The sequence below is a fragment of the Gopherus flavomarginatus genome, chromosome 9 (genome assembly GCF_025201925.1).
Source record: "Gopherus flavomarginatus isolate rGopFla2 chromosome 9, rGopFla2.mat.asm, whole genome shotgun sequence".
In the NCBI taxonomy this organism is placed as follows: Eukaryota; Metazoa; Chordata; order Testudines; family Testudinidae; genus Gopherus; species Gopherus flavomarginatus.
The window spans coordinates 83,935,492-83,956,538 of NC_066625.1; the positions used below are offsets into that span (position 1 = coordinate 83,935,492).

A 21,047-nucleotide genomic window follows, 5' to 3' on the forward strand; every position below is an offset into this window, starting at 1 on the left:
AGGCCAATCAATATGGAATTTGGTTTAAATTCATCATTGGACAATAGAATTGTAGCGAATGCCAGATGTCCTGTTACTAACATTAAAATCTGTTCTTGATTCATCAGTTATCTGATACCTAGTCTTCCATAGGGCGCTGGCTCACTTTCTTAACCTCTGGCATTTGGACTAGCTGGTAATTGGCATCCTGAGTAGCAGCTATTTTAATATCACTCCCATAGTCATTAGTTATTACCAGGTTAATTTAAGGAGCTCAGCCTCTCTGCCCTCCTCCCATTTTGTTCAGGAGGTATGCAAAAGGAAGGGAAGTGCAACGTATGCAGTTCACTGTGACTATAGCTGCAACACACTGTAAACAGCAACACTGTTCAGTAAGCTAGTTATGTGAAGGGTGGCTATTCCACTTTGTGACCCATTTAGTTGGGAGTCGTTTATCAACACGATAAAATAGAGACGTTCTCTCACTGATGTAATTTGACAACAGGGTCAGTTACAAACTGGGGAAAGTCTAAATCTAAAAATCTGTTAAATTTTACACAGCATGTAATCTGGGTCTGTAAAATTATACTGTTAGAGTACAGTGAGTAAAGACTTCTCGGTTCTAATCCCATCTCTGGCACTGACTCACTGTGTAACAAGGGGCAAATAACTGAACGTCTCTGCCTTCAATTTCACTAACTTGTGGGGCCTGCTTCATTAGCATTTGTAAAATGCTTTAAGATACTTGAATAAAAAGCACCGTCCAAGTGTTTATTGAAATCCAGAATCTAGCTCCTGCTTACAGTTTGCACAAGGGAAACTGTCAGCACTAATGAAAAATCACTAAGAAACCAGAGAATTTTTTAAAAAATTACATTTCAGCAGATGATACTATTTGTGGCATAATGTTAATCTAGAAGTGCTAAAAAAAGATGGGCAATAGGAATTTCTGTAGTATAATATTGCACCCCACGTGATACCAAATTGTAGGCCCTTACCTGCAAACTAGGTGATCCTTAATCCTAATCCAAAAAAGATAACAGAATGTTGGGAATTATTAGGGATAGATAATAAGATGGAAAATATCATATTTCTCTATATAAATCCATGGTATGCCCACATCTTGAACACTGAGTGCAGATCTGGACATCTCATCTCAAAAAAGATACATTGGAATTGGAAAAGGTACAGAAAAGGGCAACAAAAATGATTAGGGATATGGAACTGTTTCCATATGAGGCGAGATTAACAAAATTGGGACTTTTCAGCTTGGAAAAGAGACGACTAAGGGGGATATGACAGAGGTCTATAAAATCATGACTGGTGTGGAGAAAGTAAATAAGGAAGTGTTATTTATTCCTTCTCAGAGCACAAGAACTAGGGGTCACCAAATGAAATTAATAGACGGCAGGTTTAAAACAAACATAAGGAAGTATTTCTTCACACAACACACAGTCAACCTGTGGAACTCTTTGCCAGAGGATGTTGTGAAGGCCAAGACTATAACAGGATTAAAAAAAGAACTAGATAAGTTCATGGAGGATAGGTCCATCAATGGCTAGTAGCCAGGATGGGCAGGGATGGTGTCCCTACCCTCTGTTTGCCAGAAGCTGGGAATGGACAAGAGGGGATGAATCACTTGATGATTACCTTTCCTTTTCATTCCCTCTGAAGTGCCTGGCATTGGCCACTGTTGGAAGACAGGATACTGGACTAGAGGGACCTTTGGTCTGACCCAGTATGGTCGTTCTTATGTTCTTAAATTCTTTTCAGAGATAAGTATTTCCTAGTGGATCATTTTGACTGGAGTATCTGCAAAATGTTGACAAACCAAACAAAACACAACAAAAAATGCCATGTGTGGTATGTGTGATAATAAAAAGGTACATTAGGCGGGGATTTTCAAGTGAGCCTAAGGGAACTGAGTACCCAAATTCCATTACATTTCCATGGGAGTTTTGTGTTTAACTCCTTTAAGCTTTTGGAAAATCCCAGCAGTAGACTGTGAGTCATTAATGCTAAAATGGCATCAGCATCTTTTCACTAGTGCAAATAACTGCAAAGCTACTGTTTTTATTTGTTTTATCCAGATGGGCACATAACTGTGATTTATGAATGGAAAAGGTAATATTTGGAAAGTAAGAAAATCACTATATTAATTAGTCCTGACAGGTTTCCCATATAATATACTAAAATGTGAAAATTTATTATTGAAGTTAGTTTGAAGTATCTAAGGTTTTATCTTAATTTGGAATTGCAATGAGTGCTATTGTCCGGTTAGAACAAAACCATATGTACCTTATTAAGTGACAATCACCCACTTCATAATAGGTAGGGTCATCACAGAAATGAATTCACCTTACCACATATGATCTCTGACAAAAGGCTGAAAACCAATATATTGAATATGAACATGTTCATGGTATGAATATACTATAAATATCTGAAGACTGTATCAAAATTAGTATTATATATATATAGATACTTTTGGGAGGGAATGGGATCTAGTAAGACTGGAGTCAAGACTCTTGAATTCTATTCCCAGTTCTCCCACTTATTTGCTGTGGCATCTTGAGCAAATAACTTAATTGGTCTGACTCTCAGTTTACTCATCCCTAAAATGGGTAAAATAAGTAACAAGATTAAGGCATAAAGAATTAGTGTTTATAAAGTTCTTTTCAACTTTCCCTTACAGGATTTGTTGACTATCAATCTTGTGCCAATATTTAGCTTTAGATGGACTTTACCACCAGCTTCGGGCTGCATTCCCAAGCAACCCGACTCCAAGAAGACCCAGTCTTGTCGTGCTGGGGGCTGCTACTGGCCTCACACCATCCATGGGCACCTCTTAATGGTTTCACACCCTCTTGAACTCTCTCTTCAAAGTTCTTTTCAACTTTCCCTTACGGTATTTGTTGACTATCGGTCTTGTGCCAGTATTTAGCCTTAGATGGAGTTTACCACCAGCTTTGGGCTGCATTCCCAAGCAAGCTGACTCCAAGAAGACCCGGTCCCGGTGTGAAACCGTTAAGAGGTGCCTGTGGATGGTGTGAGGCCGGTAGCAGTCCCCAGTGCGCCAGGACTGGGTCTTCTTGGAGTCGGGTTGCTTGAGTGTGCAACCTAAAGCTGGTGGTAAACTCCATCTAAGGCTAAATACTGGCACAAAAGTGTTTATGAAGTGTTTTGAGATCCTTGGAGGAAAAGTGCTATATAAGTGCAATGTATCAGCATTAGATTAATTATAAATGTGTATAAATTGATATCATATTTTGTCAAAGCCATAATTTATACCATAAACTAAGTGGAAAGTACAGACATATCTAAGCAGAGCATCTTTGATATATATTAGATCTACATACATTTAAAATCTGAAAGTGTACAATAAATAGAACCTATCCTGAAGTAATACTTAGTGTGACTCAAATCTGCAGATACGTTTTTGTGATGTTAGCTTTTTACTAACCTGTGGCAACTGCGTGCTTGGAAGGAATGGCATAGTTAAAGGAAAGTCTCTCTGTCTCATGTCTGCAGTGATGCACAGACTCTGTAGTTAAATACTCTTTAAAGAACACAGCCTGGAAGGGCTCAAGCATTGCAAAGCGGAGAGGGAAACAATTCCAAACAAGGCTGCCTGTGTGCAGCTCTGTTTTTGCTATCAGCCTTTGAAGGTTTACATTCAAGTACACTTTGTCCCAAAAGCTATTTTATTTGAATATCATTTATGGAAAAAGCTGTAAACAAAACGCAAATATCCTGAATGCCTTTCAGTGCTGGGGAGAAGTGTTAGTATAAAGTTTGACACTGGTTGCACTGGCAGGCTAGCCAGATTAGTATCACTGTGCAGGCCAATAGAGTGGAAACGCATTGAAGTGGGCACTGAGCAATTTTTTCCCTCCCTAGACTCTGTATATAGATGGGGTGTTCTGAGGAAACAGGCTCAAAATTCCTATTATGTAGCTGTTCCTGTGATAGGTTCTCCTTATATGAAGCAGGTGACTTCAAAATGCATGTACCCACTAGACGATGTAAAATCTGAAATGTTATTTTATCTGCCATGGCATTATACAAGTAAACTATAGTCCACAGGCTCCGGCAAGTTTTCTGTTTCATTTTATTTGAATTTTATTTTCTTAGAGTATTTTAGAACAAAAATATGAAGTGTCATAGTGATGTATGTGAGGGCTGAGATAAATGACCTCACAATGGGCAGCCGTGCCTTTGTCACATCCCGGCTAGACAGCCACCATATGCAATTGTTAGGGCTATTCTTGAAAAACAGCTGGAAGTTTCAGCTAAGAAAGGTGCTGCCTTCTGAGTGAGAGGCGTTATTAGTCCACCTATGCTCAAGTACTCATTGGAAACTCGACTGCTTTTGGTTGCAGTTCAAAATTTTAATTACTATCTTGAAAGTCTTCAATGGTCTGGGACCTGTGAGATCACCTCTCACATATTCCATCACATTAATTTAGATCAGCCAGATCATTCTGGTTGCTAGAGCCTATAACTGACAGCAAAACTCTCTCAGCACAGGGCTCTCACCTTTGGAAGTGGTTGTTCGCCAGAGTTCAGGACCCATGAGCTTCAGAGCATGATCTAAAGCATGTTTATCTGTTCAGTAATTGGTTACTTTCTCCCCCTTTCCTCACTCTGCCTAACAGTAAAAGGGTAATCTGGCTGAAACAAGAGCAGCCACTTTTGTTACTGTTTTTTAAGGCAGTTCTTCATATGTTCATTAATATTTGTAAACAGTTCCAAGAAGTTAAGGCACTTAAGAAATCTTTACATTGATAATTTCATAATTGTATTTTGCTCAGAGAAGGGCTGACTAGTAATCTGTAGATAGAATTTTTTTAATCATAAAATGTTGGTAGCTGAACCAACTTTTGGATTCCAAGCCCACATTCAAAGCAGCAACTTGACCATGTCTGGCGGTGTCCCCCCTCCAGAGACTAACGGGCCATAATTAAAAAGCAGCTGTAAAGTACACCTGGGAAATAACCCCAACACAGGGAGCCTCTTCAGATCTGGGGGCACGGTGGAACAGAATGAAGGTAGGCAGGGGCATGCCCCAGATAGTGAAGATATGACACAAGTTAAGCCAACCTTCAGGCATATCCAAACTTGAACTGGGGACAGAACCAGCCCTGGCAGTTCCAGGAGAGAAGTACTGCTGCCTCCTCAGTTCTGGCACTAGGCTTAGCCCTGATGCAGGGAAGAATCAAGGCCACAGGGCTGAAAGAGATCAAAGCTCTTTCCTTTGCTCTGTATAATGAGAAATATTTCAACTTTTAATGACAACACTATCACAGTTTCTTACTCAGTTTTACAAGCAAGAAATTTAAAAATTAAAAATTGAAAGAGAAATGTGCAGAAAAACACAAAGAACAGGAAATGTCTCAAAGGCTGCAAGACTTGATGGGGCATGCAAGTATTCAAATTTGGTTAGTGTGTAAACCAGGATGAGACTGCAGGAATTTGCTTTCCCCATAAGGAATATACATTCCTGCCTCTTTAATTTCTTTGTGATTTAAAATAATAGCTGAACCTATAGGGCAGTGTTTCCGAAACTTGGGACGCTGCTTGCATAGGGAAAGCCCCTGGCGGGCTGGGCCGGTTTGTTTACCTGCCCCCTCTGCAGGGCCGGCCGATCGCAGTTCCCAGTGGCTACGGTTTGCTCATTGCAGGCCAATGAGAGCTGCAGGAAGCGGCACAGGCCGAAACACTGCTATAGGGGATAATTGGCATCTTCAACTAAGGGTTGAGGTAGATCATTCCAAGGGAATTGCAAACAGATTAAACCCTGTTAATTCAGGGTCATGAGGAAGCACAGAACATATTCCTAATGCCCATTATGGGCTGGGATAGCTGACAACTGCTGGAAAGAGTTTTTTGTTCCTCTTATTTGTTTTCCTTTTATAAAACTGCCATCCCAAAGTCTTGCATGGCTTTCCTCATTTGGGTCACCTGAAATAGCCTTTTAAAATATGCATGAGAATACTTACCAGCAGCACTTTATAAACCACTAAGATACTGAGCATAAGTAATTTTATGTCAAAATAGCTTCTCCCCACACACTGTATGTAACTGATCTGCTTGAAATGGATAGTCAGTGTATGGCTTAGAGTAGGTGGCCCTATCTGTTCCTCTGAGCCAGTCTTAGTCATTCAGGCGCCATCAGAAATCTTATAAAGGTATTTTCTATAAATTACAAGGTCCTGGTTCTCTCTGGTCATTTCTAAACCTTCAGTAAACCTCCTTGCTTTCACTTCACAGTAACTGAACAATAGACTTCTGTTCCCATGTTCTAAATTCTCACATTTAAAATGCCCTCTGGGTGAAATTCACCTTTCTAATGTGGATCTATGCTCCTATGTTGCACTTATGGCTATAACGTGAGACTTAAGTGATATGTAGAGCCTTGTACCAAGCTCTCTGTACCAGGGTGAATTTCAGATTCACTGAATAACATCCCTCTTGGGAGTCAAATCCTCTTGCTTCTAGCTCTGTCTCAGTGCTTCTGGCTTTGAGGCTCCATCAGTGTACCTTAATGACAGTTTTGAACTCTCATCCAATCAGAGTTTAGGGTGGATGCCCTTACATGTCACCCTGATTACTGTGCATCCAGCGTTTACAGAAAATTAAGTAGAAAATGTTTCAAGTGTAAGGAACATGCAATATGCTCTACAGCCACGGCTCTCAACCTTTCCAGACTACTGTACCTCTTTCAGGAGTCTGATTTGTCTTGTGTATCCCATTTCACCTCATTTAAAAACAACTTGCTTACAAAATCAGACATAAAAATACATAAGTGTCACAGCTCACTGTTCTGAAAAATTGCTGACTTTATAATTTTTACCGTATAATTATAAAATAAATCAACCGGAATATAAATAGTGTACTTACATTTCAGCGTATAGTATATAGAGCAATATAAACAAGTCATTGTCTGTATGAAATTTTAGTTTGTACTGACTTTGCTAGTGCTTTTTATGTAGCCTGTTGTAAAACTAAGCAAATATCTAGATGAGTTCACGTACCCCTGGAAGACCTCTGTGTACCCCCAGGGGTACGCGTACCCCTGGTTGAGAACCAAATCTATAAATACTAGGTTATTATTAACTGATAGGACTGAAAGAGTCCAACAGAATAGCAAAATACTAAATCAGGACAAAAAACTTTCAGTGGTAGGGTCCCAAAAGGATAAATGGTAGGCTTTTAAAATTTGATCACTGCAACCCTGTGCCAAGGCTTTTGGATACAGTACATTTGTATAGCTATAGCTGCACACACTGATTGATTGCTTGAAGCTACTTCAAATTGCAAAGTAAGACTTTCAGCAAGGGAATGCAAAGAGATTGCAGTCAGCAGCACACTTATTGGTTCAGTCATAGCAGTGGCTGCAGCTCACTAATGATTTTAAAAGGTGGATAAACACGTTAGAAAGAAATGGCAAATGCCTGCCTTCGGTTTAGAACATCTTCTGTGGCTTCAAGGCTGCCTCTGTAACTCTCTCTGGCGATTTAGCTATTGCTCATAAAAGGCAAAGGATTAAGTGGAGGGTGATACATATCAAAAGCTTCCGGTATGCCTTGAGAAACGACGTCACAGTCATACAAAGTCTGCAAAATGAAAGAAACAGTGCAAGAGGGACTAAATCTACTGTGATCCACTGTGCAGCGTTTACTGAAGTGTGCATTCCTACAAGCAGGACAGCATGGTAACTATTCATAACCTTTAAAAGGCACACACCCTTGTGCTCTGATTGTTTAAAGGCATCTGCAGCCTGTGCCACCAAGTGAGCAGTTTCTGCTGTTTCCCCTGAAGAAGGGCTTTTTCTCAGGGCAATGAAATGAGCCTGTTACAAATAAACAGAGGAAACAGTTTAATTTAAATGACACTGCTCTGATGTGGTGTCACAGCGAGGTCTGTCTCCAGTGGGACAAGAAGAAAATAAATGGGCTTATTTGGCAGAAAGTTTCTTTTTCAGGGAAACCAAACAGACGTTATAAATGAGATGCTGTGTGCACATTAAAATCAGTTTTCCCAATTTCTTGCACTGGCATAGGATCAGGTCCTAGGTGAACTGTTTAGCTACCAATCCCAAATGTCAGTTATATTCTGCTTTGGTTCAGAAAGTAAAACTCCCTCCCTGCAATCTAATGTTCCACTTCAATTTCTAATGACAACAGAATTCTTATTCATTTCCTGTCTTAAATTGTTGTGCATTTTTCCTGTGCACCTTTATAGCTTCGTATTCCACTCCCTGGCTGTAGTTGTGGGGTGGATGTGATGACTCCTGCACATAAATGGTTAGAGTGTTTTGGGATCCTTGGGGCGAAAGGGACTGTATAAATGTTGGTTACATTTATTTGAAGCCCAGAATGAAGCATGCAGTGCCACTCCAAATGCATGGGATTTACATGCATGTGCATGAGAGAAGGATACACCTCATAATGAGATCCATTGATTCACTATTAAAACTTTTTACACAAAAAGGGAAAAATCTTTGATCCACTAAAGATGATTTTTACTCCTTTCCCCATTTCTGTGCTTTGTCCTTGTGGGCATAATGACACTAATGGCAAGAGGCTATAATGTTGCTGCAGCATTCTCTGACAGTAAAGCCCTGCCACTGCTGCTCATTGTCATAATCTGTCTTCAACTGTGTCAGACCATGCAGAAATACAAGGTATTTGCTTCCCTGTCCTCCTCCCATCCACTCTTCACTGCAGGGAGCCTTCTGTAAGGTAATAAGAAACTCACAGGCAACTGCAATTCCTAGTCTAACTGGGGGACATGAGGAGTCAAAAACAGTCCCTCAAGTGGACTTGAAAAGGGAGGGACTATAGAAAAATCAAATTCAAAAGTGCTCAGTCCACATTCAGGAGAGAATTAACGAGGAATTAAGCGGTTTATGGGATATCTTGTGGGAAATGAACATGGCTCTCTCATCTCTGAAAGTGTGAGGACCAAACATGGAGATCTGCAAAACTTCCATCAGGGTCCAATTTAAAGTGGAATGAAGTTTTTTAAATTGTATTTATTGAGTTTTGGGGGCAAGCATAAAGAATAAAGCTATATAAAGCAAAACACAGAGAATCATAACATAGAGAAAAGCAACAATGGCTATATGAAATAGACTCCACCCTGTAAGCTGGATACACTGAACTACATATGATATCCCACCAAGTCAGCCTATGTATTTATAAATATTAAGGCAAATATACTGACTTCAAAAGATAGCCATGCACATAACATCAGAGGGTAGTGATTTTAGAGAAGAAAGAGTTATCAAAAAGGATCAATATAGCTGTGAGTAGGGGAAAGGAAGTGGAGAGAGAAAAAAGGAAGGAGAGAGAGAGCAGAAGAAAAGGGAAACCTGCAAGAGTTTCCAAAAAGCCCACTAAAATTACATGAAGCCACAAATAGCAGGGTGACAAAACACAAAACACAAGTCTCTGGTTTGCACTTGCAAATCAAGTGATGTGTTGCTGCTCAAAGGCAGAACATCAGCATACACTGGTCCTATAAGAAATTTTAGAAAACTTTACACCAGGGGTAGGCAACCTATGGCACGTGTGCCGAAGGTGCCACGCAAGCTGATTTTCAGTGGCACTCACACTGCCCGGGTCCTGGTCACCGGTCCAGGGGGCTCTGCATTTTAATTTAATTTTAAATGAAGCTTCTTAAACATTTTAAAAACCTTATTTATTTTACATACAACAATAGTTTAGTTATATATTATAGATTTATAGAAAGAGACCTTCTAAAAACATTAAAATGTATTACTGGCACACAAAACCTTAAATTAAAGTGAATAAATGAAGACTCGGCACACCACTTCTGAAAGGTTGCTGACCCCTACTTTACTCTAGTTAAGGTGATAAAGCTTAAAGTAAATATTGATGGCCGAATCTTTTTTAATCGGTAAGTGATGTTGGCACTTATGAAAGTGAGGAGACAACAGAAGTGCGCAAGCCAGGTGTAATACAGGGGTCACACTGCAACCTTTCCCACCTAGCTTGGTTTATGCTCCTCAGTCCTGACTTCCAAAAGCCCTGCTAGTCCCTTCCTGGTTCTCTCTTGGGCAGAGGCAAAGAGATGCAAAACCAGGCCCTTAAATGGCAGTAATCTAACACTCTCACTGGACTAGGAGGAAGATTCAGGTATACTGGATACAATACCTGCTTGGAAAAAGAGAAAATTTCCTTCCTCTACATTCCTGGGTACATATTCCTTATATGAAACTGGGGAGAAAAGGCAGGAAAATGGCATGAGAAAGACAGACAGCAAAAGAAAAATGAAATGTAGCTAGTGTGAACAACAGTTTAGGACTTTAACTACAAAGTAGAACAAATGAGCATTCCCCACGGACCTTATCAAGATATAGGCTCTTGTAATATCTGTACTTTAAACCCCAATTTAAGCCTGCTGATATCAATAAAATGCAAAATATTGTACCACTGAAAACAAGTGGATGCATCCAAGGAACACAAAGAAAGTTCCAGTTGGGGGAAATTACAACTACAGTGCAATTTTCCTTGGGCATTCCAACTTTAGGGTCCAATCTTGCACACCCTTTTCCACATGAATAATCCCACTGATGTCAATGAGACATACCTTGTGATTGAGGGTGAGTAGGACTGGGCCATTAGAAAAGATTTTAAAAGACTCGGCCTCGGCCCGCGCCGCTTCCAGGAGCTCCCATTTGCCTGGAGCAGCGAACCGCAGCCAGTGGGAGCTGCGATCTGCCGGACCTGCAGACGCGGCAGGTAAACAAACTGACCTGGCCCACCACGGGCTTTCCCTACACAAGTGGCATCCCAAGTTTGGGACACACTGCTCTATGGTTAGTGGATATATTGTCCTTGCTGGTAATCTCTTAGTACTCAATCCAACTCCCATTGACATCCAACTTGTTGACTTGAAAGAGACTTGGATCAAGCCCTCAGACTGTACGGAAGCATACGCAGGTGAGCGTCAGCCATAGCCACTTTGGAAAATGTTCAGGTCTGTGGAGAGAATTTAGTCTCTCAGATACACAGGCTTTCCCCTTAGGCCTTTGTTAGAATATGGACAAAGGTGTTAGTGTGTGGTGTTAAAAAAACAGATTAGCAAACACAGCCTAACTAAAACCTAAGCATAGACAGGGCTAGTTGTATTTTAACACATTAGCTGGTCAAAGTGACCCACAGGGAAGAGTCTACACTTTAATTTGAACAATTTATCAAGTGTTAAAGTCTCCATGGCCTTGTCTACACTAGACTTTTAGAACATGCCAGCTAACAAATTCTAACAATATATCTTTAACTCCTAGGATAGACAAACGCAATTGCTTTCATTTCTTCCCTTCCTCTTGCATGTAAGTGATGTGGTTCATCCCAAGACAATCTGAGTAAATGGTGCAGTGGGAGAGGAGGAATGCAGACAGCAGCAGAAATAAAGTCAGCTGTGAAATGATCTGAAAAATGCAATTTGCTACAGCATAGGGAGCACCGGGGATGTTTGCCAAGTATCATGAGCAAAGCACCAGGAATTTTTCTAGTATAATGGTGATCCAGTACATTCCTGAGTTTAGGCAGAATGGTTACTGTCTGTTTTCTATTCAACCTCATTAATGGAGATTTTCAGTTTCATTTTTATTCTGACTTTCAAACAAGAATTAAAACTTTCAGATAGACTTGCAACTTGGATACAAAGGCACGTGATGCTTCATTATTTAAGGAAGACTTAAACAATTGTCACTCATCACTTTATTAATTACAGAATGATCTGTAATGATTAAGAGTCAGTCAGTGTTCTCATTATAAACTCCTGCTTTCAGAAGTATAAAACAGAAAGTTAAAGGTTCTGGTCAGAAACTGGCCATATGATCTCTCAGCCCAGATGCAAGGTGTTGTCCCAAATTTGAAGAAAATTAAATGTACAAAAATTTTGAAGTGAAATGTGTCCGTAAAGGTGTGGGATCGATATTTCTAGGAGCTAAGGACCTCTGTCCACAGACTAATTAAATCATAGGCCACTGCAGGACACAGCATTTAATTTCAGAAAGGGGAACTACACAAAAATGAAGAGGTTAGTTAAACAGAAATTAAAGGGTACAGTGCTAAAAGTGAAATCCCTGCAAGCTACATGGAAACTTTTTGAAGACACCATAATAGAGGCTCAACTTAAATGTATACCTCAAATTAAAAAACATAGTAAGAGAACTAAAAAAGTGCCACGGTAGCTAAACAACAAAATAAAAGAAGCAGTGAGAGGCAAAAAGGAATCCTGTAAAAAGTGGAAGTTTAAATCCTAGCGAGGAAAATAGAAAGGAACATAAACTCTGGCAAATGAAATTTAAAAATATAATTAGGAAGGCCAAAAAAGAATTTGAAGAACAGCTAGCCAAAGACTCAAAAAGTAACAGCAATTTTTTGCACATCAGAAGCAGGAAGCCTGCTAAATAACCAGTGGAGCTACTGGATGATCGAGAAGCTAAAGAAGCACTCAAGGACGATAAAGCCATTGCGGAGAAACTAAATGAATTCTTTGCATCTATCTTCATGGCTGAGGATGAGGTAGATTCCCAAACCAAAGCCATTTTTTTTAGGTGACAAATCTGAGAAACTGTCCCAGATTGAGGTATCATTTGAGTCACCAGAACCAGATGGTATTCACCCAAGAGTTCTGAAGGAACTCAACTGTGAAATTGCAGAACTACTAACTGTAGTCTGTAACCTATCATTTAAATAATCTTCTGTATCAAATGACTGGAGGATAGCTAATGTGATGCTAATTTTTTACAAAGGGCTCCAAAGGTGATCCCAGCAATTACAGGCCGGTACGCCTGACTTCAGTACTAGGCAAACTGGTTGAAACAATAGTAAAGAAAAAAATTGTCAGACACATAGATGAACATAATTTGTTGGGGAAGAGTCAACATGTTTTTTGTAAAGGGAAATCATGCCTCAGCAATCTACTAGAATCCTTTGAAGGGGTCAACAAGCATGTGGACAAAAGGGATCCAGTGGCTATATTGTACTTGGCTTTTCAGAAAGCCTTTGACAAGGTCCTTCACCAAAGGCTCTTAAGCAAAATAAGCTGTCATGGGATACGAGGGAAGGTCCTCTCATGGATTGGTAAATTGTTAAAAGAGAGGAAACAAAAGATAGGAATAAATGGTCAGTTTTCAGAATGGAGAGAAGTAAATAGTGGTGTCCCCCAGGGGTCTGTCCTGGGCCCCGACCTATTCAACATATTCATAAATGATCTGGAAAAAGAGGTAAACGATGAGGTGGCAAAATTTGCAGATGATACAAAACTGCTCAAGATAATGAAGTCCCAAGCAGACTGCGAAGAGCTACAAAAAGGATCTCTCAAAACTGGGTGACTGGGCAACAAAAATGGCAGATGAAATTCAATGTTGATAAATGCAAAGAAATGCACATTAGAAAATGTAATCCCAACTATACATATAAAATAATGGGGTCTAAACGGGCTGTTAACACTGAAGAAAGAGATGAAGAGAGTATGGCCATTCTTATGCTTCCATAAAAAGACTGTGTACCATTTTATCCTTTAACAGGAAGTAATGTCTTGACATTTTGAAAAATGCAGCAAAGACACTTGTTTACAAATTGTGCATGAGCCTCATTACGGTGATGATTTGGTTATCTATTAATCATGACATTTAGCAAAAAGCCTTACTTGAAACTTTATTTACCTTTACAAGATGCTGGATTGCTGTTGCATGAACCCCAAGAACCTGTGCTACTCCTGCCATTTTCTTGTGTACAGGAATACACTCCAGATTGGTTTCACCCTTACTCCTCTCAATATAGCTCAGAGCTTTTTGATAGCAGAGAATAGCATCTTCTGATCTTTTCTGACACTGGCATAATCTGAAAAGTAAAAGGAGGTTTTCTTTTAAATTATATAGCTGTTAAAAGACTCATGTGCCAGGAAGATGCTAAATAGGATGCATTTTATGTAACACAGAAGTTACCTGTGTCTTAAGAAATTTAATCTCATTGCCAACTTTTTGTGCCAAAAACCCACAGCAGGGAAGAGTAATCTGGATACCAGAAAACAACAAGTGACTGTATATTTTCTTGTCGATTGCAAGTGACAAACATTTTCTGGGGTATTCAAGTATCTAAAGTCTTAGGATACAATTCCATTGCCAGGAAGAGCAGTTCCATATGTGTGGAATGAGTGATGAACAGGCACTAGTTATCCACAACAGAGAGGAGAATTTTTGCCCTAAGTTTTAATCTTAAACATCCTCTTCAATACAACGCTAAGCAATGTGTTGCCTAAAAATCAACAAATGTTTAATCTTGAAAAATGGAGGTCTCTGATTTGCATCTTAGCATCCCTTTCTTCTACCCACATTGTACGCTGCAGTACAAAAGGAGAGAGTCTTACACAAATCATACTCTTAACATGTTTAGCAAACTGAAAGACAACACAATTGAAACTAATACCAGTTAATAACATAGGGCCAGAATGTGGCTTTACTAGCTCATGCCATATTAAAAGGGTGTATAGAGGGAAAATACCAGCAGCAGTGGCTGAAGCACATGACATAGTACATCCAGGGGCAATAGAGAAATGCAGAGAGATATTGCCACCCCCTTTAAATGGTTGCAGTGTGTGCTTCTCTCCAGTGTCAGCTATAGAATGCCAACCAGTGCTGAAGGTGGGCAGGGGCCATAGACATGTCTACACTTATCTTGTGATATCCAACCCTGCTAGTGGGAGTACAAGCATCAGGATTCTGGCTGCCACCTGCACAGGTGGATGAGTCAGGCACAGAAAGCCCATCCCCTCCTTGCACAAATGTGCAAGAAAAGCCAGGAACCTCTGTCTGAGATCTGAATTAACTCTTTGTGAAAAGAAAATGTTTCTCACTATTCTAACTTATTTAAATCTTCTGGAAAATGTTTACCTAGTATAATATATTCACTAAATATAAAAGTTTTTTCCCCTAAGAAATGACTTCTCCACAAAGATCTATGGCTATAGATTTGAAACAAACAGAATTCCTAGCAGATGGCTAATTAGCTGATTGAGCAAAGTGTCAAGTGAGTGAAAAAGAACTGTAAAATAATTCATAAATCTAGAGTGAGCCAGTGGATATCTAACTCCCTTTGATTTTTTTCCCCTAGATTATTTTAGCCTCCAGAACTTGCCAACTTTCAGGCTGCTTAAGCAAAGGAAAAAAGTATGTATTTTCAACTCTTCTTGTTTCCGTAAAGCAACTGGGTCCTGCCAGGGGAGTAAAATACTGAATGAATAGACCCTGTGTTTACTGGGTAGATTGTTAAAGTTATAGAAGAAGAATAGAAAAAGCCAAATGCCATGATGAGATAATGCTGGTAGTTCAATGTCCTGCCTGAAAACTATGAAGCAGAGGGGAAACTTGTATATGCTGAGCAAATGAAAATGGGTCTTAAATATAGATCATTTTATTATTATTTGTATGGCAGTAGCATCCAGAGCCCCCAGTGAAGAATTCCACTGCAGGGGGGGGGTTCCATTCCACATGTATGTAACAAAAAGAAGGCCTTTTAAAGACAGTGTTCTCTGTTTCTCTTGTGTTTGTGGCTCCAAATAATAAGGTACCCAAAACTTGAAATGCTAGAAAGCAAATCCAGGTCCTTCTTTGATGCCACAGAAGGCTTCCTGCAGGCAGATCTGGAGCCAGATGAACTGACCATGTGTGGATCTTTTGTTGCTCTTGGAGTTAGAGGTAAAGGAGTGTGTGCATGCGTATTTTAAGACCACAGTCATTGGGTTGAAACAGGCTCTGCGGTGCAGCTCTGCAGTGTGAGATAGAGGAAGGATTCCTTCCTGCCCTCCACCTACCTATCCAAGCCAGATTCTCAGATTGGGTGCTAAACTGAGGAACTGGCCCGAAATTATGACCTCTCAACACTTACTCATGAGAGTAGTTTTTAATTACTGAGTGGTCCTATGGATTTCAAGGTGGACTAATCAGGATTACTTGCATAATTAAGGGTTTGCAGGATCTGGCCCTTACATTATAAATGTCTTTATCACTGCACTAGCTAGTAATCTTCTAGAGCTGATGGCCAAATGGGACACTTTTGGTAATGGTAACAAATGTACAGGGTAAAGAAATACATTTCAGGCATTAAATATTAAATGTGTAATCATATATAAAAAATGTAACACTTATTTAGATCCAAATTATGATCCCACGGAAGTCAATGGGAATGTTGCCATTGACTTAAATGGGACAAGGATGTAGGCTTGAATGAATTAAAAAAGTATATTCCTATTATGACAAAATAAATAGGAAAGAAAAACATATTTTGAATTAGATATTTTCTTGTGTTGTCCAGATCGATCCTCAGAAGTTAATTGAGGAAACACTAGTTTATTTAATCTGCCAAATCAAGTCCATGGAAATTGGAGAAGATGTAAAAGCCTAGTCCAGAGGTCAGCAACCTTTGGCATGCGGCTCGCCAGGGTAAGCACCCTGGCGAGCCGGGCCGGTTTGTTTACCTGCCGTGTCCGCAGGTTTGGCTGATCACAGCTCCCTCTGGCCACGGTTCACCGCTTCAGATCAATGGGGGCAGCAGAAAGCGGCGCGGGCCGAGGGATGTGCTTGCCGCCACTTCCCACCACCTCCATTGGCCTGGAGTGGCGAACCGCGGCCAGTGGGAGCCGTGATTGGCCGAACCTGCGGACGTGGCAGGTAAACAAACCGGCCCGGCCCCCCAGGGGGCTTATCCTGGTGGGCCACCGGCCAAAGGTTGCCAATCCCCACTCTAAATTATGCTGGCTGCAATGGACCCTAGAGATAGCTTGGCTGCCCAAGGGATTCCGAGTTCATCACACTCCAGTTGAGTCTCCTTCTCTCTCCAATCATGTTCCCAGTGCACCCAGGAATGGCCCCCCCAACTCCACACGGAAAGGGAGTGGGTAGTGTCGAGTTGGCTATTCTAGCTCTATGTCATCCAGGATTTCCCTACAACCAGAGAATTCCCTGTTGCCCTACTAGGCATGGACTTTGCACGTCACAGTGACAAAAAGAGGAAGGAGTCAGGAACTTAAACAAATGAGATATTCTTAGCAGACATTTGTGCAAGATATCAGCATCTTGAGTACCTCCTTAGAAACTGCTCAGCCCAATTTCATTATCAACTTCTTCTTTCATCAATTTTTGCTCAAAATTTGGCTGCTTAACTTTCTACAGACTCACTGCTCAGGAATTCACTTAAATTACTTAATGTATCTCAACTCAAAGTTCCATTCTTTTTTTGCTCTTTAACTCCTTTACTGCTGCTAGAAAATCTGTGTTTTAACAGCAACAGAAGCTTCCTACAGAGAGTCCATTAAAAAAGATGGAGTAGCGTTTTAGGCTGTACCTGCTGTGTTATTAAAAAATGAAGCAGCTAGGTAAAGCAATCACTTGGAATAAATGCTGGAATGCAGTTATAACCACTAGATGACTTCACCATAAAGGGCTAAATTTTGCAAGCCTTTTTTCACACAGATCTCTCATTGGGCTCGGGGACAGAAGTCCACTATAACCTAAATTCACTATACGCAGGTTCCACTAGATGCCTACATAACTCAAAGAGCTGTGTACACACCACACTTGTTTCCTTCACTATTTATATGCCCAAGATATGAAAAACAGCTCACCACCTGTCTCACTTCTGTCATAACATAATCAGGCCCTGACATTAACACTGTCCTGATACAAACGGCAGAATAAAAAAAAAGTTCAGTCTTATACAACCAAGATCTTAGGCAATTGAGTTGGAATAATTTTCACTGAAAATACATATTTGTAACTAGGAAGATTAAAATATGCAGATTCAGCTATGTGTTATTTAAAAAAAAATTTGAAAAATTTACACTCGCACTTCACTCTCCAGAGTATTATAGTCAACCCTGGGATGAACTATGGAAGCCAGATGAAAGGCTGAACGTTTTAGCCAAGGGTGCTGGGCAAACTTACAAAAAGTGCATGAGATCTTTAATGTTCATATAGAGAAGACAGGGCTTCAGTTTTAATGTCTCATGCAAAATATACACAAAAGTGCCTGGGATTAATTTATCTCCTTCAGAAGAAGATTGAAGGGCTAAGATGCAAGAAAAAGAAAAGTCAAGAGAGAGTGTGATTTCCAAATATTGCAGAAATGGAACAGAGATGCATAGCCTGAGGTGAATGTGAGTGACATTTTTAGACCTCTGCTGTCATATAAATAAGAAGTTTTGCTTTGATTGGATCCAATGCACAGTCAAAAGTGCTTAGATAGTCCTCTAAACTACTAGCTGGACAAGTATTGACTCTCTTCTGGAGATAAAACTCAAAGCAACTGCAGTGAAAAGAAAAGGGTGGCGGATCTTGGCCCAGGCAGAATGAAGAATAGAACTGGAGACAACCATTGTACAACCTCAATGACAGCAAAGGGCAGCAGTAAAAATATCACTGAGGTCATGTAAAAATAGACCAAAGAATGTGTCATGCCACTTGCAGCTTGAAACTAACAAACATCTACATGTGGTATAAATCTGCTGCTTCACTTGTACTATTTCTTGAGTTAAAAGTAAGGGGGAAAAGCTGTAGATAAAATTCTGAGCTGAGCACAAATGGTCTTAATTCAGGGAAACCTGTCACGTTTAAGGAGTTTTATAACCTAAAATCTAAAAAGAAAGCAAAAAAAATGTTTTTTAATAAATGCACCCGATAGATAGCAAACAGCAGCAATGGGAGTAGATAAGGAATGATGCTGGTTTATGTGAAATGAGTTTGGTAGCTTTAATTGAGTTCCTAGCCAACCAGTGTCCACACAGTAAAAATCCCAGTCTCAGTTGTTTACATTCTTTGCCCTCTCTAAAGAGAGGCTCACAACTGGATAAGCCATGGAGACTGAGCTATTCTCTCACCCTTTTTTCGATACTCTGGCTGGAGCACTGGGGAAGGAGTAGGGGGAGAGGAAGCTTGTTCTGCCTTTCCTGTACTTGCTCTGTGTATTAACAGTGGAATTTGGTCTCTAGGGATGTCAATCAGGCATCAGTCCTTGTACACTTAATATTAGAAATATCACTGGGAACTGCAGTAAGCAGAGTGCAGTTCAGGTTAAAAATCTACTGTTAGTATGTCATCTGCTAGAATTGTTCCCTTTGGACTACAAGTAGCTTCTACCACTTCCCAAGTGTATTCCATGGCCTAATTGATCTCATTTTCAGGAAGTTTCCTTCAAATCATCAGCTCAGCACAAATCTGAGGTGGACACTCTGTTTTAAAAGCTACTCTTTTGAGCCACCCGGTTGACTAAAACAAAAGGGCAAAACATGTCATTTTAATTCAAACTAGAGCATTTCAGATCTCTCATTAAAACATGGAATTGAAACAAATCAAAGTGAAAGAAGTCAATTAAAGTTTAATATATTTGAGGTAATTAAATAAAAGAACAATTTAAGCATAAAGGCAGATGTCACATAATCATTAACCACTGAAACACGGCCATTAGGCATGCAAGGGCTCCATCTGCCTTGCAATTCTGGGTACTGTTTGGGAGGCAACAGCTGATTTAGCAAAGGCTTAGGATTCAGTGTAAACAGTATTGAAACCATTAGCTGTAACTTTGTTATGCTCAGCTAAGCAGGATCTGCTGCACTAACATGATTTGCTAATGAGATAAGCTGGACGTTGGGAAACAACACATAAGACGACCTATTCTCTTAAGTTACATGAATCCTTTTCTGCACCGGCAAAAACACAAATACTTCAGGGAAGTTCTCCTCTTGTAACTCATCACACCATTTTGCTAGCTTGCTATGTTGCATAATGTGTTTTCTTCATTGGTTTGATTGATTATATTGTTATTTTCTTGGGTTTGTTTATGCTGAATTCCAGTATATGTTACTCAGAATAGTTGACTGTAACGCAAGGAACCTACAGGCCGGTATCCTGTTTGATTACCAAGAGCAGTGTTTCCCAAACTTGGGATGCCGCTTGTGTAGGGAAAGCCCCTGGTGGGCCGAGCCGCTTTACCTGCTGTGTTTGCAGGTCTGGCAGATCGTGGCTCCCACTGGCTGCAGTTCGCTGCTCCACGCCAATGGGAGCTGCTGGAAGCGGTGCGGGTCGAGGGACATACTGGCCAATGGTTTTGGGGATGAGATAATCAATATTAATATGTATTAATATATGTTAGCCTATAGGGTAAGTGCACCCAGATCTCTGGGTGAAGAAGTACGATCTCGGCATGGTAGCTTGTGCTCTGATTAAAGCAGTGCCAGAACCCTATAAGAGGGCAAACAACTATGCAGGGAGGTAGCTCTTTCCTATTGTCTATCAAGCTATCAGCTCAGCTTCGCAACATAGTTCAACTACTCAGCACTCAAACCTGATCCCTAACAATTTGGGGAGCCTGGACCATCGAATTCATCTGGCTTGCCAGAGACGAGGCTGGTCCTGTGTCTCCAACTACCAGGTCTTCAGGGAAAGATGGAGTATGCTAGTTTAAGTAGTCTTTTAGAACGGAGATGTTACCACCAGGGGCCATAGAATTGTATTACGTCTTTGTAACTGTGTTTTAAATCTTTGCTTATTCTTTCATTCATTTTAATAAAGATCTTAACATTTTGGTATTGTCTTCGGTGTAAGTGACCTCTGTGTAAGTGTCCTTGCCTGTCTGCCTCTGCAGAGTGGGCTGGAGTAAATGACCTCTTGAGGTCCCTTCCAGATCTACATTTCTATGATTCTGTGAAAGGTGTGAACATCAAAAAAGGAAAGGTCTTATTTAGGATGTTGCAAAGGATAGGAATAAGTAGAAACAATAAAGATGAAATTTTAAGCAAAGCTAAATCTGGATGGCATATGTGGTAAAAATGTCTTAATTTTGATACTGAGCAGACTGTGGAGCAGTATCTCTCCCAGTGGAGTAATTTAAACTGAGACTGGAGAAAGCAGTAGCAAATACTGGATGTTGTAGGAACAATCAAAGCCCAGGCCAGAGGATGAACTAGCTCTTTTCCATTTCTTTTAACACAAATTTGGAAAGATTGAAAGTTCAAAATATAATGAGGAAAACAGA

The 21,047-nt window shown here is 40.2% G+C and overlaps 1 protein-coding gene across 1 annotated transcript in view; it reads right to left on the minus strand.

Moving 5' to 3' along the window:
* The window catches only part of TTC23 (tetratricopeptide repeat domain 23), a 59,085-nt gene that overhangs the window by 31,019 nt on the left and 7,019 nt on the right, over positions 1–21,047 (minus strand). Inside the window, exons 5-6 of the mRNA XM_050968927.1 lie at positions 13,688–13,865; positions 7,568–7,834 (exon numbers count right to left, since the gene is read on the minus strand). Of these exons, the coding sequence (XP_050824884.1) occupies positions 7,568–7,834; positions 13,688–13,865 (445 nt within the window). The remainder of the gene's footprint in view (positions 1–7,567; positions 7,835–13,687; positions 13,866–21,047) is intronic.